The sequence below is a fragment of the Anas platyrhynchos genome, chromosome 19 (genome assembly GCF_047663525.1).
Source record: "Anas platyrhynchos isolate ZD024472 breed Pekin duck chromosome 19, IASCAAS_PekinDuck_T2T, whole genome shotgun sequence".
NCBI classification, from domain to species: domain Eukaryota; kingdom Metazoa; phylum Chordata; class Aves; order Anseriformes; family Anatidae; genus Anas; species Anas platyrhynchos.
The window spans coordinates 3591674-3613861 of NC_092605.1; the positions used below are offsets into that span (position 1 = coordinate 3591674).

General features: G+C 34.7%; 1 protein-coding gene across 7 annotated transcripts in view; it reads right to left on the minus strand.

Annotated features, from left to right (window-relative positions):
* The window catches only part of HELZ (helicase with zinc finger), an 83460-nt gene that overhangs the window by 17485 nt on the left and 43787 nt on the right, over window positions 1–22188 (minus strand). For 5 of the 7 annotated variants that reach the window (XM_027471664.3, XM_027471667.3, XM_027471668.3 and 2 more), the window contains 8 exons: window positions 21064–21243; window positions 20434–20538; window positions 13455–13633; window positions 11753–11871; window positions 9724–9869; window positions 8255–8402; window positions 5525–5708; window positions 4333–4561 (listed from right to left, as the gene is read on the minus strand). In XM_027471664.3, coding sequence (XP_027327465.2) covers window positions 4333–4561; window positions 5525–5708; window positions 8255–8402; window positions 9724–9869; window positions 11753–11871; window positions 13455–13633; window positions 20434–20538; window positions 21064–21243 — 1290 coding nt within the window. The remainder of the gene's footprint in view (window positions 1–4332; window positions 4562–5524; window positions 5709–8254; window positions 8403–9723; window positions 9870–11752; window positions 11872–13454; window positions 13634–20433; window positions 20539–21063; window positions 21244–22188) is intronic. The other 2 variants (XM_072025623.1, XM_072025624.1) reach the window with 1 other exon arrangement.

Genomic DNA, 22188 nt, shown 5'->3' on the forward strand with positions numbered 1-22188 from the left:
ATAAAAAGGAGTAAGACTCAATGGCTGCCGTTAAAATTAAAATTGATTTTATATAACCAAGTCAATTTTTATCTTTCCTGCATGCTCCTTTTACACACCAGCCATCAATCCTGAAACTTGATCCATTTATCTGTACCCCAGAGCATAATGCAAAGCTCCCTAGTCACTTAATGGACATACGGGTCTGTCCGTGCAGATCAGATTGCAGCACTGGGTCTATACCACATTTAATATTAACATCGGGGACAGATCTTAACGTGGAATTTCTCCCTGAAAGACCGAATATTAGTAAATACAATGCTTCAAATTCTGGAAGGCATCTGATTTACAAAATTTATTAAAGCTCAAAGAGTCACTGGCATGGTTTCCAGTCCCAGAAGATTCTATGAATGTAGGCAGATCACTCGGTTCCAGTGTCACAAACACCAGGTTGCTACATACCCTCCTCAAAACTACTCTTGTGAAGCTCTTCAGAGTCGCATAAAGATTAATGTGTCCGAAGTATCTAGAGGGCCTTTGAGGTCCTCTGGTGGAAGACAAATAAAACCATGTTTTTTATTGCATGTCAGATCTTTCTGTAAAGGATGGAAGAAATTTCGAGCCAGATGACATATGAGTTTCTCTGTGGTAATTCTATACCAACTTTTTTCAGGGGGTGAAGGGGTTATTTAAATCATGTAATAAAAAAAGAATCCTCCCTGTCTTCTGCTTTCTCATGACATGGCTTTTTATTGCTTATAAATTCCTTTCATTTTTAACATCTATATAGGGATCTACAAAGAAAGTTTAGACTTGCATTGCTCCCCCCCCCAGGAACTTTTTGGGAGAAATTACTTAAAAGATATTTAAATGAGGTCGAAAGATATGACTCAAAAGAAAAAAAATGATAGAAGTATTTTCTTAGAAAAAAAATAAATAAATCAAGAGTAATTAAAAAGTTTTAAAAAAGGATTGAAAAGACAATGATCTAAGAGGTGCATTGCATTTGACTAACTCCCCTCCTTAATGTTCCAACACAGATTAAAATTAAAGGACCGAGGGAAAACAACAATAGTAGATAAATATTTACAATATGTATAATTATATTTAATTGCTCTATTATATAATGATCATAAATAATTGCTAACAACCCAATACTGTTTTGTACATTATGAGATGTCAAATAAAAGAGTATATAACGTATTTCAATTACACACACAATTTCTACAGAAACTAAGATAGCAACAACAGCGCCTGTCCCAGGATACCCTCACAGCACCATACAGAGAGCAGCAAGGCTCATTTTTACAGGTACCACATCATCCTACCAACGGGTTTATGTTGTTTGGTTGTTTGTTTTAGTTTGATTTTGGTTTGGTTTAAGTTAAACATTTTGTTCCTCACTGCAGTTCACCCTTTAATAATAAGGTCTGGGCAATAAGCAAGCTTACTTCAATGGTGTCTCACCGAACCTATAAAATGACAGACTGCTGCACGCTGATTTTAATAGCTGTGTCATACTTTGCTGAATAGCTGCCTTTTGTGGAAAAGGATAGATGTCTTTCTTGAAAGAATATTCTAATTTACTAGTGTATTTAAGAATTCAAAATAGTTTTCCCTAAAAGCCCATCTTCTGTCATGATTTTGTATGGCAGGAAATGCTCTTTTAAAATTCAGGGTGCAAGATGGCTCCTTTCCTTAATTTTGCTTTAAGGCAAGTATATCTTGCAACATTTAAAATGAAGATTAAAAGCAAAATGAAATAATTCACTGGGATGCTTTAATGATGGAACTCCCTCTGATTAATCAATTCAGTCACCAAACCCACTGCCAAGTACCACAAATCCACTGGGACCCATACACTTTTGCTTAAAATGCCCCAAGCAGTCTCTCTGCACATGGAACACTTGTACTGGGGTGTAAGAACAGAGAATAAAATACTGCTGTCTCTGTCTTCCAGTGTGCTCTTGAGTTTAAAGGGAGTGTCTGCCAAAACAGCCCTGTCTTGTCTGATTGTAACACACAGAAATGTAATGATTACCCTGGGCATACTTCACAAAGCTCTCTACAACTATCATTACAGAGTCTTGACTCATTTTGACAGGTATTAGAATATTTATAAAATTCAAGTACTCTCTAAACTTTTTTGAGGTCTGTTTTTCCTAACGAAATGTCACTTCTTTCAGACTTCTATACTCCCGTTGTACTAAAAAAGAACCATCTTTCCTGCAGAGTGCCTGAGCCCCTCCAGCACTATTTTCAAAGACTGAATGTTCAATTATTCATTGATACAAGACAATGGTGTATTGAAAGCAAAGCTTGAGATACATCCTAATAAAGCTCCAGTCCTCCTTGTTTCTTAATTATCTTTTTTGTTCTGTAATTCTGAACAGCCTATACATATATAAACAGCTGCTGGTCTTAGAATGGCAAACACAATCCCTAACTGCCAACGTTGTCACTTAGGTAACAGGTAACCTGTTTTATGTTCTGTTTTACTCTATTTGTATTTTAACAAGCTTTTGCATGGAGATATTTTGAAAGGGCCATATGTAGAGAAACTGCCGAGCTCCCACATTTGAAAGCTGGGTTCCTTTTCACTATCTAACTTAAACCTCAGCAGCCAGACCCAAGTGAAAATCCAAGAGATCATCATCTCCCCTGGGAGTTAGAAAGCTTAAAGGAAATTGCCATGCCACAAAAGCTGTACTTAGGTAGTTACAGAACCAAAAGCGATGCTAGGTGCTAAACTGGATTAACTAGCTGCCAGACTTAGGTAACATTGTGCGTTTTGACAGTGGGGAAAGGAAGTAAAATATATCAATTAAGGGCAATTTCAGAAGAAGTAATAACAACGATCTCAGTCAGCGCATCACAGCAACCTCCAGAGCAGAGTCATGCATCTCTGCTGTGCAGGTCAGTGAACTGGAGCCTGCACGAGCAGAGTAACAGACACTCATCACTTGTGGGTCAAGTGCTCAGGAACACAGAGCTCTTCCTGACCAGTTAAACTACATCAGATCTGAAAGGGAAAACCAAAATAAAAGTACAACTGCTACTTTTCAGTTACTTTTGACATGGCCCCAGCAGATAAGCAGTTAAATTCAGGTTATATTTCTTAAATGCAATAAACAAAGGTTTAGGTTTCACTTGGGCTTTTCAGTTCTAATCTTTGAAAACCATATCCATGTTCAATACAGTAGAAGAATACTGCTCAGGAAAGTAGAATACAATGTATATGTAACAACTGACTAATACGTATTTTTAGTTTTATTATAATAATGCAGTCAGTGCACTGCTTCCTCTCTTCCAGAAAAAAAGCCTCAGGGCTTATCTCTGATCATCTTAGCATTTCAGGTCCTCCACTGAAAAAGAAATATTTGAAGAACAAGAACTTGGTATCTTTAACATCACTGCTTACATCCCTTAGCATTTTGCACATTTCTTCATTTAGGTCTATAAAAAGTAAATTCACTCAAATCTTGTTCAGTTTTTTCCTAGTGTCACAAAGACACAAAAACACAATTTTTCTCATTCTTCTACCTTCATGACTGTCATAACTTTCAACTTAAAAATCCTAAATTACATTAGAACTTTTTTAAACTTTAAATTATTAAATTACATTACTTCTATTTGTTACAAGTATACTGAAAAAAAATTAAAGTGAAGCATCTTCAATTGTTAATGCCAAGTAAAGATTAGAACTGTAAATACATAAGAGACAATGACTAGCTGGTAGACCGCTCTTTCTCCAGAGGTTGTTACACATGATAATACTGACTCAGGATGAGAAGGTAAAAACAGAACAAAACAAGAAGAACCAGATTTGTTTGAAGATATTAAAATGCTCTGCTTCTCATATGTAGCCATCTTCTTCACTAGCATTGTTTAAAAAAGAAAAAAAAAATCCCTTCTCTTGCCTCTAGATGTACTAATCAGAGCAGCCCCTGCATGGCTGTATACTTCCAGCTCCAGAGGATACTTGGTAGATGGCATCTCAGGAATTACTGCAGCACAGGCTGACACTGCTCACTCTACACACAGTTACAGTTGCCTGCTCAGTCTCAGGCTTAAGCTTCAGCAGCACCCTTTGGACAAGCTGCAATCATGCTGCAGCCTCAAGCCTTTGCAAGAGGTGGGTATACAACTAATGCTTTGCCTTCATTGTGGCATCTCCGTGGATATAAATGTGGGGAACTTCACATTCATTACATGGTTATTTTAAGAATCTAAAAATATGTCATGTCTTGTATGGCACCTAAAAGAACATCCATTGTTTTTTAAATCCATCAGTCATACAAACATTTTCTAGCATTCGTGGTTTTGATTAAGTAAAGAACATTTATAAAGTACCTGCATCTTCCAATGGAACATAAAGCAATAGGATCTCCCACCACAGCTACCAAGGATTGTGCTCTTGTAATGGCAGTGTTGAGAAGTTTGTAATTAGACAGAAAACCATAATCCAAGTCTTCTGTTGAATCCTCCAGTAATTGCTCTTTCCTTTTAATTGGTGTTTGCTTATGTTTGCACGTATGCCGCGTTCGTACTGTGCTGAGAAACAACACTCTAAACTGTTTTCCTAAAATGAAACAAAAAACAAGTGTCTGAGATAATTTTAGCTATTTCTGCTAGTAACACAATCAGACCACTGCACTTACCAGCCAGATTTCACACCTAGATATTCTGAAGAATTGATAGCTACCCTTCACATTAAGAACTTTATGCAAGAATAAGATTTAAATTTTTAAAAGATGCACTATAAATAGCATCTTCTATTACAAGAATATTTCCTCTATAAAAAAATTATTTTTCATCTCAATACTAATCACTCCAGAACTTTCTGAAATTCTAATAATCTTTAAAATGTTTCCATTCAGACAACAACAAATCTTGCGTTTATTTATTCTATCTTAAAGTAAAAAATTGCTCTGGACATATCTTGTTTCATATTGAGCAATTCTCTCGAATACATGGCTTATATATGGCATATGTAACTACCATGAAAAAAAAAAAAACAGATCACACCACTCACCGTCACTCAGTTACTTATCTTCCTTTGTTTATTACTGACTAAAAGTGCAACCTAGCAACAGGCTATGCCTACACAAAATTCTCATGTTATCAAATTGATAGGGACAAACCCCTCTAAGTTTGTGGACACTAAAATCAGTAAAAGAGAGAAGAAAAAAGAAAAGCAGAAAATCAGTAAAGCATTGAGGCTAAGTCTTATCGTATTTTTATTTCGAACTCTGTTCTTACAAGAAAAATACAGTTTTCAATAAATCATTTTACTCTTAAAATACACTTGAACTTGTTTTTGAATATATATATATCCATGAGTTTATTATTTTGCTATTCTGTGTTGGAATAACATCTAATCAGCAAACTTGCCAGTTTCATTCTGACACATCAGTTTCATGGGCTATATCACAGGTCTCCCTTTGTTCAGATCCCTTTAAGATTTTAGTACATCTTATTTAACTTCAACAGTCAGATGCTAAACTTCCTTAGCATATCTTTGAGACTTATAAGTATTACTTACCCTGAACGTTTAGCACTCTCTCTACACTGACATCAGAAAGCCTTTTTTTCCGAAGTTCAGCACGAATTCTGAACACTTGATCAGCATAAGGTGTTACGACACCTATACTGCCATCATCCAATTTGCCCCAGGCAACAGGCCATTTTCTTCTTAATTCCTCAACACGCTCTACTACTTCAAACACCTTAAAAGAAAGTCAGAATTCTTAAAAGAATGCCTGAATGAAGATCATTCTTTGATATGGAAAAAGAATTTGAATTTTAAAGCCCTAAGACATTTAAATGACACAGCATCACACAGCCTTACTGAACAAGCAATAATACTATTGTGTTCTATACTGATACTCTAAAATATTATGTATTAAAACAATTCATTTAAGGTATTTACTATGCATTCCTTTTTTTTTTTTTTTTTTTACCTTGAACTAAATTTTTTCCACAAAAATGTCAGCTTTAAAGTACAAACTGGGAAATGATATTAATAACCTTAATTTTCATACTTATGATCTTACTAAAATGTCAAGTGCTGTAGAACCTTTCTGATCATATTTATCTAATTTCTGTAAGTAAATATACTGTCTAGATGGGGATTATTTAATTTTTACTCTGGATTTTACGTATGTCCTATTTCGGTTTGATAATTCAAGAAAAGAGACCATGTATACCACAGCACATTCACTTCCCATTCCAAAGGATACAATCAGGAGTTTCAGATTATTCATCAACTGCTACTTCATCTCAATGAAACATAATTAAGGGTGCTACCTGAAAAGACTAACGAACAATAAAATTTGAAAAAACACCTCCTATGAGGACACAGGCTCAAAGCAACCTCCTGCCAAAATGTGCCAGGCATAGTGACTTCTGTTTGGTTGTTTGGTTGAATTTTGGAGGATTTATATATATATTTTTTTTTTTTTTAATTTTGGTCGATTTTATTTATATTTTTTTAAGATACTCGTATTTGATGTCATTCAATAAATGTCAATTTTTCATTCAATAAATATTCAGTGCCATTCGGTATTTATTTACCTACTTCAGGTATGATAACTGATGAATGCAACTTTCCTTCAGCATCACAAATGCAAGCTCACTCTCCTAACAGAAGCTAAGCAGTCTTTCCTAGAAGAGCCTTACATACTCTTAAATTTCTTCTCTTCTCTATTCAATCAGTTATCTTTATCCGTGAGAATGGAGTCTTAAAACTAAATTTATTGCTTTTAGCTTTTATATTTTTTCTTCCTCAACTTGATAAGTGAATTCTAGGGGCTTTCACAGATATTTCTGGAATATGAAAAACCATATAAATCATAATGGGTATAGATAAATGATATTCATAAAGCATACTATTTCTTAACTGCTGAAAATCTGTTGTTTCACACTGACTTCTTACAATCTAACATCTGACTATATGACATTCTCATTTAAGTATGTATTTTTAAAAAGTGAATCTAAACTGGGAAAGATTACTGAAAGATTTAGAATTCTTAAAAAAAAGAGGAAATGAATAAAGTGAAACAATTTATTAATCCTAAAAGAACAAATAGTTTATTTTTATATTTCAGATTTTCAGAATACAGTGAAAGTATCTGGCAGGTTTTGAGCAAGTCCTGAATATAACTTTGCACAATATAAATTTTCATATTTAAAAGCTAATTCTGCTAACAAAGTATATTAGAACAAACTTCAAGACCTGTAAAAAGCATAGCACAAACATAAGGATCTTCTGCCAATACTTTGGTAAGCTTTTGTGACAGAGTATAGCTTCTGGATATTCGGTTTGAGTTAACACCATACAGAACATTTTAGAGTTAATACCAAAAAGAGAAGTTTATTTTCCTGACTGATAGTTAATATATGCACCAATGAACTATAAAATGCCCCGATACAAGTTTCGATTAAAGGCCAGACAGAAAAAATCTCCCTCATCATCTGAATTTCAGTTTATATTGGTGATTAAGCAGCTGCTGTCCTTCTTTTCTGCCTGTAGCTATTAATGACTCACAATTTTCAGACAGTTACTGGGCCACTGAAGATATTTAAAGCATTTTTTTCCAACTTTTTTTTTTTTAAATGGCAAAGCAATACGAGTACACTGATGAAAGCAGTCAGATGCCTTCAGTGATGTGTCCAGAAGTCATTGGAGGCTGAAATGCACCTATGTGTCTTTTTTTTTTTTATTATTATTTTTTGGCCTCAGAGGAAGGAATGATAAAAAATAATTTTTGAAGAGTACCTGTAAGTGTGAAATAAACATTTTGAGAATAAATTCTCATGAAAAAAAAAAATCTCATCTGCACACAATTAATTAGACACCAATCCTAAACATATTCAAGCAAATATGAAATGTTACTCCAGAGAACTCTTATCTGAGTGGGAACATTTCTACAACAGTAGAAGAAATTTAAGTTTTACTTCAAATTGCAGTTACTCTCAGTTGCTAAGATACATCCATCAGACTGTCACAAAAATTATCAGGAAAGACATCCTGAAGAATGAGCCTAAGAGAACTGTAAGCAGCTTGCAGTTTGCAAAGAGAAAAAGAAGATAAATTAGTGGAAATGTTTACTACAATTCCAATGTTCACTACTCCATGTTTAGCAAACTTCATGTTTCTCTCTCCCATTAGACAACAATTTAAGCCTTCCACCCACAATGAGCATAAACCAAGAAATTCTGGGGTAAGGGAGCTTTAAGAAAACAATCAAGAATTAAACCAAAGAAGAGTTACCTCTGCATTATTGTAAAAAGCTGTACTATTTTTTTCCTGCACGTCTTCTCCACGTGCTGTGAAGAAAGTTAAAGGGTAGAAATCTTTGTGTGCTGGCTGCTTTCCACTTGCCATCAATTTGCCTTCATAGAAAAGTTCAGATGTGTAACTGTAGCAAGGCAAAACAGAATAAAATATGGAGTCTACATATGAGCTCACTGCTAAAATATGCAATTTTCACTGGTAAAATATGCAATCACAAAATACTTCATAAGGAAAACCACTGATTACTATTTAGCATCTCCAAGCAAATTCTCTGAACTGGTATACCCATACTACAGAAGGCATTAAAATATGCTTTTCCAAATGCAGTATTTTCTCCTAATCTGAAGCTTGACAAAGTTACTAACATTCTCACTAATGTTTCACACTCAATTTCTGGTGATGAAACATGGCATAAGGGGCACTTCTTGCCAGGGACTGGTTTTCCATAGGTAGGCTGGACAATGAGCCTCCTTACATCTACTAAGACTTGCTGAACTTAGAAAATATATTTACTAAAGATTTTATGTGTACAGAGCACAATCAGGAACACACTGTCCGAACCTCAAGTGCTGAAGTTTGTGAGTCAACTTCATGGAAATGATCTCTAACAAAAAGCTGAAACAATCCCTTTCCTTTCAGATTCTCTCTCATTTATAACTTAAAATTTCTAGAAACTGAGAGGAAGTCTAGAATGTATAAGAAATAAAATGAAGAGAGATCAAGCTGTGTAATAAAATATTTTGTATTATCACTTTTGAATCCCCAAGTGCACTTAAATATTTCTGCCCTTGCTTTGAACACAGTGATAACCTAATTAGTATGACTGGATACCAACACAATATCCCTCAGTACATATTTGATTCAGGATTTAAACTTTAGCATTTTTCCCCATGATTGCACTTATTCTTTCTAGCACAGCTCATGGATGAGCTCATTACACTAGCAGCCATTAGTTTATCATAGCATAAAAATGCAAAACCACTGATTAATGTGTCTTGAAAGAAGTAACAAGCAAAAGACAATAAGAAAAAAACATACCCAAATTTTGACCTATTTTTTCTCTTCATAGTTGTATATCTGTATGTTCCTTATAGTGTACATAGCTTATTGTTCCAAGGTAATCCACCCCAGTAATTCTAACATTCTGACAGCTCAAAGACCCTACCAAATACAGTATAATGGTTAAAAAGGGAAAGTTGGCTCTTCTTTGTCTTGCAGCCAAAGCATCCCTCCCTGAATGAGGGACTCTAACACAGGTATCTAGATGAATCTCTGATGTCTGAATTTCAACCTAGTAACAAGGAATTACTCTAATTACCTTTGAAACAACTAAGATTTCATTACAGAAATTTGTAATGCTTCATTCAGCTGTGCACGGCACAGAGGGTAAGTTTTGTTCACTCACACCAGTCAAAGCATGATACAGTGAAAAAGTTCACACCTACTTGATGATAGCTTCATGGGAGCGATAGTTCTCACACAGCAAGATCCTGCATGGAAATTCTGCAGGGTAGTGCTCATAGAGCCGATCAAGCAATGAAACATGCAGGTTTCTTTCCCTGGCAAATTCACTGTAGACAAAAGGACTGAGCTGTAACAGACACACACATACAAAGAAAGTGTAACTAAATACGTGGACTTAGAATTTCAGGCTCCCAAGACATGTATTCTGCATCAAAACAAAAATAAAACCTTACTATAACTATACATTCATAGTTAGAAGACATATACCATGGCTAAGCATTTTGTAACTATTCCATAGAAATGCCTAATCCTACTGTAAAAGTGACAAAAGACCAGCATGCTCTTACAGGAACAATAAGGCATTCAATAACTAGGTAAAAAGAGAGAACCCTTATATCTAAGGTCTTTTCTCTGTGGCTTGCAAAGATGAATAACTCAAAGCAGAGAGCTGTATGACCAAAAAAAAAACTACCATCCACAGAACAGTCCATAAACTAAGGTGGCCCAGTTACTAATACACAGAACTACTACTGGGCTTGTTTTACAACAAAAACACCATCTATTATAGCAAGAAAATCCAAAACAAGGGTGATGAAAAAACAACTTTTAATCAAAATTCAAAAGCTTGGGAATTAAGCCAATCCATTGTTTTTCTGAATGCATATTATTCAGAATCTGTTTGAGCTTTACTTTTGAGCTTGAGCTTTACTTTTTTTTTTTTTTTTTTTTTTTTTTTTTTTTTAATTCTCAGATGTCAGCTTTAGAAATTTAAATGCCTCGCAGAATAACTTCCATGAGAACTTGTGCTATAAAACTGCTCTTTACACTCATAGCCTGAGACATGCAAGCCAGAGTTAACTCTAGTCATCTAGCTGGGACTTGTGAGCTCTAGCCTGAAGTAGTAAGGATTCCAACCTCTTAACAAGTACTTTTGAGATCTGTATTTAAAAAGTGCTATGTGAGAGTCCTTGGAATTACTATTGTCATTACTTTAAATGATCCAGCAGCAGGATGTGCAAACTCAACGTAATGGCAGCAGAAGAATCGAAATAGGAAACGAAAAGACAGACATCACAGGCAGGACCTGAAGAATCACATGTATGATAGAGGTGATACTGGTAGGTGGGAAATCTACTCTAAGTTAATTACTTATAGCAATGCAAACATCCACTTCATTGCCATTGAGAACTGTCAAGAGAATTAAAGGCAAATATATAAAAACAAATAGACCTCGCCTAAATCAAAAAATCAACAAAACAAGTAAGGATGACTTTTCTAGGCATTCTTTCCCAGGCCTGCACACTGCAAAATGGCACGCATAACAAGTATTTTAAACTCCTGTAAACTTTTTAAACCAAACAATTCCTAAGCACATCACAATAAATAAAAGGCACTGGTCAGCTTCAGCTTGCCTCTTTTGCCTCTTTTTACTAGTTCAAATCCTTAACAGATTATGATGTTTCCAATACATTAAAAAAAAAAAAAAAGCTGTCTAAACCACAATACACTGCCCATATTTTTCAGTTCTTTCAAAAATCAACATGGACTCCCAGTCGTAAAGAAATTACTACACTGACTGTATAAGTATCACCATATCTTATGTAAATAACAACCCTTGAATTTTTCTTGACATTCCTGTCTCTTATATGGCTGGTAAATTTTATGCACCTCCCTCTTACAATTAAGTTTTACTTGCATATAGTTCAGTGGTTGACTGGGTCCAAGTCTGTTGTATCGCAGATTTCCTATATAACCTTGCGCAATTCATTCACTGTCTTTGTGCCTTAATTCTCATCTTGTAAAATGGAAACAACAATATATTCTCACTTTACAGAAATACTGTAAGTCTACTTCAGAGATATTCACATACCATGGACATTTGGAGCACATAAATGTGCTCCATAAATATATATCTATATATATTATATACGCACACACACACTAGATATATATATATATATATACACACACACACACTTTATATTTAAAAAAAAAATCTGTAACTCTTACCTGCATATGGTCTCCAGCCAAGACGATTCTTGTGTTCTTATTAGCTAATGCTAGAGGCATAATAGTTTCACACTCCATAGCCTGTGCAGCTTCATCTAACAGAATGTGTGTAAAAAAACCTGTAAAACAGATATCAGCAAATAAATGAAACTTGAGATATGATAAAATAAACAGTGATAATAATACAAGAAATTGGACTAAGAGTTCTACATTCTGATGGCAACCAAAACCAGCAAAAAAAAAAAATCAGTATGGCTTACACAAATGAATTTCTAGCAATTACTAAAAACTACACAATTTTCAAACCCTTCAGATGGCCAATGATGGTCAACAATCAACTGTCAGTGACATTAACAGTAGTCCACAGATCTCCCTCCTTCTTCCAATATACTTAAAATTAACACAAGTGTTTTATCTGAGCTCTCTTTATGCACAGAGGAAATATCTCTCAACAGACCTCCCTCAGAAGGTTTCTCAAATCTGAAAACCTTTTCATTAGCATTACTCTTGAAGAGGTTTGGACAATGACCACAAACAGGACTTTCCTCATGTACATTAGTCCTATTAAATTACTTTATATATCCTAAAATTCTAATTGAAATTGCGCACATATCTAAACATTTTGCTGAGTATGGGCTTTACAGAATGTAGAGGGTGGGGGGAAAAAGGAACAGAAGTTGAAGAAAAATTTAAAATTCAATCTTATGATAATGTTGGACCAAAAGGTGGGGAGCTGAATCTATGCGCTGGTTAACAAGCACATGAAAAAATCTGGGCCACAGGAAGCTTAGATTTTATGAAAGGTAAATTCTGGATAGATATAGAAGATCAATATTTTTGTATACTGTTATATACTAAGGTTTAAAACACTGCTTTAGAAGATTCAGTGTACCACCCCAGTAAGATTGCATACATAAAAATGAAGCATTTTTTCAGAAAACATGAGTTTCATACAGCTGCACACACATTACCATGACATGACTGTTTACAGCTTATTGTCAGGCAAAGCAGTTACTCCCATTTAAAGACCTGAAAATATGTACCCTAAATTCTATATTAGCTTTCTCTGTCGCAATAAATGACTAAATGTGACCATAAAAAGCTAACTTTAATAGCTTTTGTAAAGAAATTCCACATTCTCCAAAAACCAGATGGATTTCATTTGGAGATAAAGTAAACAATAAATCTGAAGCAGCCTCTGTCCCAGTAAATCAGCCTACGATATTTCAGTTTAGAAAACAACTGGCATGTATCATGTTAACATAGCATGAGTTTGTATGTGTGGGAATTGTTTGCAAAGCTAAACAATTCATAAAACAAGAAAAAAGCTCTGCGTGTGTATTTATGCTTACATGCTCCACTGAGTAAAGAACTTAATGAGCACACTATTCAAAGTCAGAATCTCAAATAGAATTTTCCCTCTTGGATCTCAGAAACACCACATCATACATAACACTGCTTCTTTAGTAATAAGAAAAAGAAGCATTTGAAAGCCAGCAGTTTTATAGCTTTGTAATAGACATTTATTCATTAAAAAAGAAAGAGAGAAAAAAACATTTTGAGATGGCAATTTTTTTTACTTTATTTTTGAACAGTTTAAAAATTTGGGTAAAGAACAGAAAGAATAGTTGTTACTAACACTGGAAGAACTGATGCTTCCCAAAGCACCTTATGGATATTTCTTATTTAGAAATTATCATACCTGGTTCAAGATCCAGTTGACACAGATACTGTGATGTATTTAGCGTAACAACTACTACTCGTTGCTTAAGAATATCTTCTTTCTGTGGCATCTGAAAGGTGGAATGTGTGCTTGAAATCAAACAGTACTGATGCACAACTGGGTGGACAGTCTTTACCCAGCGATTTCTGAAATATACCCTAGAAAATAAAAAGGGGGCTTATTTTCTGTACAGTTGGAACACAGAGACAGCCTAATTATTTCAAATGCCAGTATTCTGTTTTCTGGTAAATAAGAGTCTTTGGGAAGCAAAACATCACTACTATGCCGAATTACATGCTAAAATATCTTTGATTCTCTTCCCTTATTTGCTGCAGTGCAATACTACATATATGAATAGCTACCCGGGATTAATTCACATATAGAAATCTCTAAATTCTTCATATATTTGAGAACTGTGACCCTCATATTAGTATCATTTTTATCTGCCAGTAAACTCATTTAAAAAAATAATTTCCTTAACTAAAATATAATAGCCAACAGTCTTGAAAGTGACAGAGATGCAGTGGTCTGCACCTTTCATCTGTAGGACCATTACCATTAAGGCATATTAATGCCTTTTTTTTGAAAAGGCATTAATAAAATCACCCACTCCCTTTCACACATACCAAAGTTCTAAGAAACAAACAGGATATAAATTTATTGTTTTATCACAAAGGGCCTTAATTCTGATATACTGTATAAAAGAATGAGAAAACAGTGCCAAGAAGAAAAATTTTCTTGGTCTAAAATATCGGGACATTGTCAGCAGAGCACTGGACATCAAACATCTTTCCATGACATTTAAAATCATTTTAATCACCATATCATGAGATCAACGATGAATTATTCTTAAATGATGAAATGTTACAGCCAGTCTAGCTAAACAGAAGAACAGGGAAGACACAAAGGCTACGCCCCAGAAGATACAGCACAAGCAACTAACTCCACAGGGGTCACCAGCTGAGGATCTGGATAAAGATGTCAAAGGCCTTCTCTACGTGGTGTTCCTCAAAAATATAATCTGTATCAAGTAAGAACTGCAAATCTCAAGTGGAATCTTTAAATTACAGGAAAACATAGTACATTCTTATTTAGAATTAAAGTTATTTTAACTTATTTCCAAAGCAAATTAAGATGAAACAGTTTCAAATAATTTAAGTTCTGAATATGGGACTCATTGCTGTTTATCTATTCATTATTCATTTCCTTCCAATTAGATTTCTCCTGCACCCATATTACAAATCCCAAATCATTGCAAAGTATTGGGAAAAGTTAAATTATGCACCTAAGTGCAAAACATGATTGCAATGGCTGGACTTTGGATACCATACATCTACTCACATTTGAAAACTACAGCTCAGTTCCATGTAACACAAGTGAAACAATTATTAGCGTTAGAATGAATTTGTTTTGTGAAAATACAGGTAACTGTCCATTTTGGACAATGCGCACAAAATGAAATGTAAAGAGGTGCAAATGCACTGCAGTAATCTGAATGGCAACACAACCAACCAAAACTGACACTTGGTGATCAAATGGCATCAGTTAAGCCTGGGTTCAGTGCAGGAGCAATTGATGCACTCCTGAGACATTCCAGGACCGAGAATCTTCTAATGGGATCAGCTTATTTATTTCTTATCAGCCAGACTGATAAGCTTTACTTGATAAACTTATTACATCAATGTAAAAACATATGGTCAGAGCCTAATTGCTAGAACAAGGTAGGTAGCAGGAGCAAAATAACGCTGTTCTATTTATCCCAGCCATACAGTCAGCTTTTATATGATTCACTTTCTCAATCTTAACTGAGAGTTATACTTACCTACCATCTCACAGGAGTACTGTGAGGATTAATGAGTTTATTGTGAGTTTATGTTTGTAAAGCACTTTGAGATTCTTGGATGAAAGGTGCTATTGAAATGCAAAATATTATGGTTATTAGACATTATTATACCATGCACTGTCTTTCATTACACAAATTCAACTACGTGTGACTCACAGATTGGGTGACAGCATTTCAAACTGCATTGTTGCTTACCCATTAATTTATTTTATTTTGATGTGAGATCAAAAAGGTATCCCAGAGCTATTATGCACCACTGGCATAAAAGCACCTGACAGATGTGACTACTGGGAGGATGTCGTGATATAAGTAAGCCACGCTGAACATGGGACTTCTCAGGTGCACTTTGTGCTAATAACACCTACTGTAATTTCATGATTAGTTTTTTTCTTATAACAAGAGAAACCCACTACATTTTTTTTAAACCAGTTCAACGCAATGAGAAAGATTTCACCCTGCAACATACCCTTACTTTTTAATCAAGCAAGTGTCCAACTTTCTAATTTTTTAATACTTGTAAAAGCAAAGTGCCTGGATGCCAGCAGAGTCAGGCAGGTACTAATCAAACTATCCCTGGAGCACCTGCAACACATCTATTAGCATGCAGCTATAGGTACAACAACTACAGTTACAAAAACAAAGCCAAGCCATAACTCACACGTGACTGTATTTTCTCACATCTTGTGCCTCACCTCAAGATTTTAATTGTGGAGAAGTAAAAACCCTGAAGGCTAGGTTTATCCAAGCCACAGGCAGTGAAATCACTGGCAAATACGTAGAGAACCACATTGAATGAGAAAAGTCGTAAGATCAGGGACTTAATCTCCTGCAAACAAAAGCGCTGAATATATCCACTGTACTTACTAATGCTGGATTAACATGCTCAGAATCCGCATTTCTTCTGGAAATTCATACCCCCTTTATTTCTAAATCTGTATATTTACAACAAAAATTTTCAATTTCTAGCCAATGATCAAAAATAAATATACAAAAAAAAGATCAAATATGTGTCTCCACCAACTCTTCATCAATTATGCCAAAACAGAAGTTGGCCCCAACTATTTTTATTAAATGTTAGCCAACCTAAGTTTTTCCCACTCTTCCGCATTTTGCTTCTACTAATAAATTTCCATCAAAATAACTATTTGTATGACAGACTATTTGCAAAAGCAGCAAATTTGTATCAGCAATTAAGACTCAATAATTTCCTTGTTCACATTTCAGGCGGACTGCTCCTGAATCCCTTGAAATATACTTCTAAAAGTTAAGAAAAGGCAGTCTAGAGTCAGAACCTCAGATGGAGATGGAACAGAGTCTCATCTGCACTACTGTCCTACAGAAGTGACTCCTACTTCTCTCCTTGGAGAAGAGGGTGAATGGGGACTACATTTATGTTCTACCAAACGTCTTTTTTCCTGTTCTGAACTGGAAAATACAATCTCTTCCTAGTTCTTGATAAAAAGACCAGGATTCTCCCTTCAGGCTGTGCTCTAAAGAACTCTTCTTGGACAAGCTCCAATCCCAGCTCCTCAGACTTTGTACGATTCTTTCTCACCTGAAAACCCTCAAGCAAAAGAAAAACAGAGGCTTAGAGGAAAGAGATCTAGCTGTCTCATTTCATGCCTCTATTGAAAGTTAAGAAAAAGAAAAAAAAAATCAAGTAGTCCCAAGAACCCTCAAGAAAATTTAAAAGCATCTGATTTCCTCTTTCATTTCTTTTGATTCCCCTCCACAGAGAGGCTCATTGTGATGTACAAGTATATTCCTTGGGGTGCAGAACACAAGTGAAGAACCTGCCTTACAACCTGAAAAAATAACTTTTTTTTTTAATTATTATTATTAAAAAAAAAAAAATCAATCCTCCTTTGAGGATAGGATAAAATCTAGAGTTTCAAGAAAAAAAGGAATTGCTTTAAGAGGCATTTATTTTACAAATACAGCATTTGATAAGATAAATTAATTCTATTTTCAGTATTAAACTTTACTATGGACAATTTGTGGAAAAGGTGGTGATCCCTTAACATCTTCTGAAACTAGCTGCCGCATACTAAAGCTTCTTGGTTCCATGCTACATGCAATACTGACACAAGTACATTATGACCAAGTTATTTAAAAAAAAACAGCTAGTGAACTGGATAGGTTTCAGTAAAGATATCTTAAATAGAACCGACTTCTGTTCTGACATTGCCAAGCTGATAATCAGCAATAATATGTTCAAGAACAGAGATTAAAAATAGATAAAAGCACTATCAACCTCCTTCCTTTTAACAGTATATGGTATACAACTAAGTTTGAAATATTTAAGTAAAATAATAGTAATAAACAGTTACAGTTTATATAATAAATAGAAGTAAACAGTAGATACCTCAACCACTGTGTGCCCAGAACCACACAGAGAAACTGCTGCTCTCTGCTTCCTAGATCTTCACTGGAGTTTTTAGGAGTAATGAGAAGTATCTAACTACGGTGCCTACCTTAGGAGCCTACCTCCTGAAGACTAACAGTTGATGGAGAGAGACAAGCACATCCACGGAGTAAAAGGGTGTACGAATTAGAAGCCAATTACTACCTCTGCTGCTCTGACTCACCCTCTAAGGTGCCTGCTTCAGCACACTTAAAATCAAGAGTCGTAGCACCGAACAGAAGCACTTAATTGCAGGCTCTTTTCTCCTAACTGTAGGTTCGTGCTTTTTTTTTTTCTTCCCCTTTCCCTTTCAGAAAGGCTTCTGCGTTAATCTACGTAAGTATAAAAAAATGTTTCACTGTCAAGTGTCTAAAGTAAAAGACAGGTTTTGGAGAGTGTCCCTTAAACAGCTGCATTATCTAATCATAGCCAGTGTTATTTTTTTTTTTCCAAGGTACAAATTTGTTTATGGGTATTAGGACTAAAGAATTTGGTCTCCGAGCTTCATTGGCACTTTATTTGGGTGTAGAGCCTACACTCAACATAAATTCTCACTATTCATTTGCCTTTATGTTTTCTGTACAGCAGATATAATTATTTTGTTAGGAAAAAAAAGTACAAATTTACAACATGATATTTAAACAAAACCCACAAACTCCAAGCTTCTAATGTTTATGTCACATCATTGACAGGGTGATTATTTAGTGTGCATTTGACCCACAGAAATTTACAGAAATATTTATGTAGTTCTCAGCACCCATTCAATATTAAATATTTAATTTTCCTTCTTTCCTTCTTTAAAAACAACGTAAATATGGTGCTCCCCGCTAACCTGTGGCAACATTTTTAGCAAAGATACTATTTAGCCAGCTCATCCCTTGCAGAGTAAATAAAAAACCTAAAGCAAACTGCTTAGCCCTTTGGAAACACAAACACTGCAAGTAGCACATCCTGCTTTGATACTTCACTTCTCCTGCTCCATTTTATGTTTCCCTTATAAAACAGCACAAGGCTTAGGGCACCCTGTTTAAACTAACAGTAATGATTTTAATTCGAAAATATATCTTGACAACAGTCAATAGGAAAGGTCCACAAGTGATTTTCTGCAAGGAAAATAACATAATTCTAGCTTTCAATTCAAACAGACTGACCCTGATCCTGCCAGATCAGGTTGACACGCAGTCAGCTTTCAAACAACATATGCTTCCCAAGTATCCATAATATTTTAAAAATAATTTACAAACATACACCCCAGTGGATATATAAATATATATACAGCTCCAGAGATACCTCCATTTACAAAAACTAGAACTTCCTATAAAGGTATCATGACTACGTCAACAATGTCACACAATCTACCGCAGCACTTTCAGAAGGATTCATAACAAACACTATGACAGCTATATTTAAAACTTACAGTGGCTTTTGCATTATGCACTGAAATACTCCTGGCAAATGTGTGCGTATATGTATATATTTAACCTTATTGGGAAAAAAATTGCTTTTCTTTTACATGTTTTTCATAAGCACATCTGAGACCAGACTATATAGCTGAATATAGCACATGAAAGAAGGTAGCAAAAGCTTGGCAACCACAATAAATCTGTATTTAACTTTAACATCTTGTTCTGTTAATTCACAGTTCAATATTCCTGAAAGTGTAAATTACGCACATTTTTTCCCACTACAAAATTAAGACACCAAAATGCTTTTCATCACAAAGTGCTTTACAAAGCGCCTTAAGGCAATCTGGGTTAAAACACACCAAATTAAAGGTAACTTTTCAGAAGTTAGCTGCCTTCTTTTTGGCCAGATCCTCAGTGTCTGTCACATGGCGACTAAAGCCAGAAAACCTAAGAGAATTTACACCTGTCATAAATCTAGCCCTTTCACATAACTTCAGTGGCTTTACTGACATTATAGAAAATTTAAGTCCAGAATGGCTTTTAGTTGCTAGCAAGTAAACAGTCATTTTCTTAGTAAAATAATAGTCATGCACTGACATTGAGAAAATGATGCTCATAATTTTAAAAAATATATACCAAGTTAGCAGTCTTATATACTGTGTTATCTGTGCAAATATTCCCAAGAGTGGGTTTCTGCCCATAAATAAATACTCCCTAAATATTTCTATGCATGTTTTACCCTTTCTGTACTTTAAGTTTCCAACCCTTCTTCATTTCCTTTCTTAACTAAGCCCCCAAAAAATAACCATGGCAAATACATTTAATCATACAAGCAATTACTTCAAACTCACTGATCAGAAGAGGCCAAACTACTTTCACATGATTCTCTAAATACGTAGCTCCTACGTCAACAGATTTTTTTTCTTCAAAAAGCCAGGTGGGTAGCCCAAGCTTCCAAATAGTAAGCATGAGTAAAAGTCTTCTAGAATTTAAAATACATTTAAACTTCCTTTTATTTTTATCATAATAGCTTTTAGAGGAGCATATCAAAAGTTTGCTCGTTAGGAAAGACACATTTATCAATAGAATAATAAAAGCTTAAAAAAGGATGTCTTTATTTATATTTAACAAATGGCCCAAAATGATGTTGATAATGTTTCACATTCCTTTTAGTCTATGTTTTTAAAAGCACTGCTGGTAATGCCAATATGCTTTTATGTTTTAGAAGTTCTTTAACCTTTTTTTATAGACACCTTTTCTTAAGAATAGTATTTTATAGATACATAATAAGCCTTAAAAAAATACCTGAGAGGTCTTGCCTGGGGATTGCCTGCTTCTACATATGGATGTAAATAATCCTTTATGTAGAGATCAGCAGCACTATTAGAATGGGTGCAAATGAGAATCCTGCTGGAATAAATGGTGCAAATAAAAAAGCAATGAAGAAACAGAAAACAATTCAAAGCAGTAGAATACAAAAAAAAGGAAACTGGCCATCTTCCTGCACATTTCTCTTAATGAAACTAGTCACTAACCTACTCTAGTTCGCATGATTCAGCCCTTTAACTCAAATCCTTTAGTTAGGAAAAGATTTAAAGTTCAAACAGTTTTTCAATAATTATTTCACAATTATTAATCTAGACTTGATTTAAAATAAGAAACAGCTTTTATTGTCTAGCATACTGTACAACTTTCCATGTCAAGTGAATCACAGTCATTCTAGATATCATCACTTTTAACAAGTTTTGTTCTGAATGGAAAATACAGGCTAAGACTACAAAGTTACATTATCATTCAAAACAATGACGGATGGCTAGGGTTTTGTTTTTAAGCTGGGTGGAAATTCTATACTTCTACCTTTCACTTGAATTTAAGTAAAAAATGGAATTTTCTTTGCTAATCAAGATTTGTTCTATGTTTAGTGCCCCATCTCACCTAGTATCCTGTTGCTGGAGTATGTGCTTGACTGCCTGAGCCAGAGTGAACGTTTTTCCTGTCCCATAGGGACCGATGATAAGAACAGGAGGCAGTTGTATTGAAAGTGGAGTAGTGATAGCCAGAACAGCCTCTTTCTGCTTAGCATTTAGTCGAGGGTCCAACTGCTCATCCCATTGTCTGTTCAAAAAGGAGACAAGAGCTTAAAATCAGAAGCTATGAATACAGTCAATGAGAAATGAAATGAGTTAAGATCTCAAGGGCTTTCAAGGAAGAGTCTATATGCTAATGTATTGATTCTGTCATTCTGAGTCATATTAGAACAAATCTAGCAAAATAATCAAATGCTTGAATCACAAAACCTTGATACTACTTGCAATAAATCATTTTTTCAAAAGAAATCCAACTATGTCTCAATTTACACTATCTCACCTAACAATAATTACCCTGCATAGTGCACATTTTAGAAGAAAGTCCATGCTGCATGATCACTTGATAACAAAGGCAAGTTTTTCCTACTATTACTACAGAAAATGTAACATTAGTTACATTTATTCGCATCAGTATTTACACAGTCAACTTTAAAAGTCAACATTTATACAACCTCAGAGCTTGGTAAATATCAGCTAGGATGGAATTCAAAAACAAACAAAAATAGTGGCCACCAATTTATTACAAACTTTTTTTTTTAATCATTAAAACATACCTCTAATGGGAAAGCAGTCTAAAAAAAAAAAAAACGGATTTTTGCTGCAACCAGCTAGTGATACCAGCATTAACAGAAAGATGATTTCAGAGAATTCCAATGAGTGTAAGAGGTTAAAGATTTGTAGACACAGTTTTTAATATTCCCAGTGACAGATTTAAAAGTAGACATGCATAGTAAAAAACACCTGTCACTGCTGCACATATGGCCATACTTCAGTAATGTGATCTGCTTTGGTACAAGCACTATGATTCTTGCAGATCAGGAAAGCTTCTATTACCAACAGGGAGTAAAATAAAGAGAACACTTAGGACTTCAGTCAACTCTAAGACAGCTATGAACAACAAGCTTGCAGGACGATCTAAGAAAAACTGAAAAGTAATAGAGTTGTAAAACAAAAATATAAGAAAAACATAGGG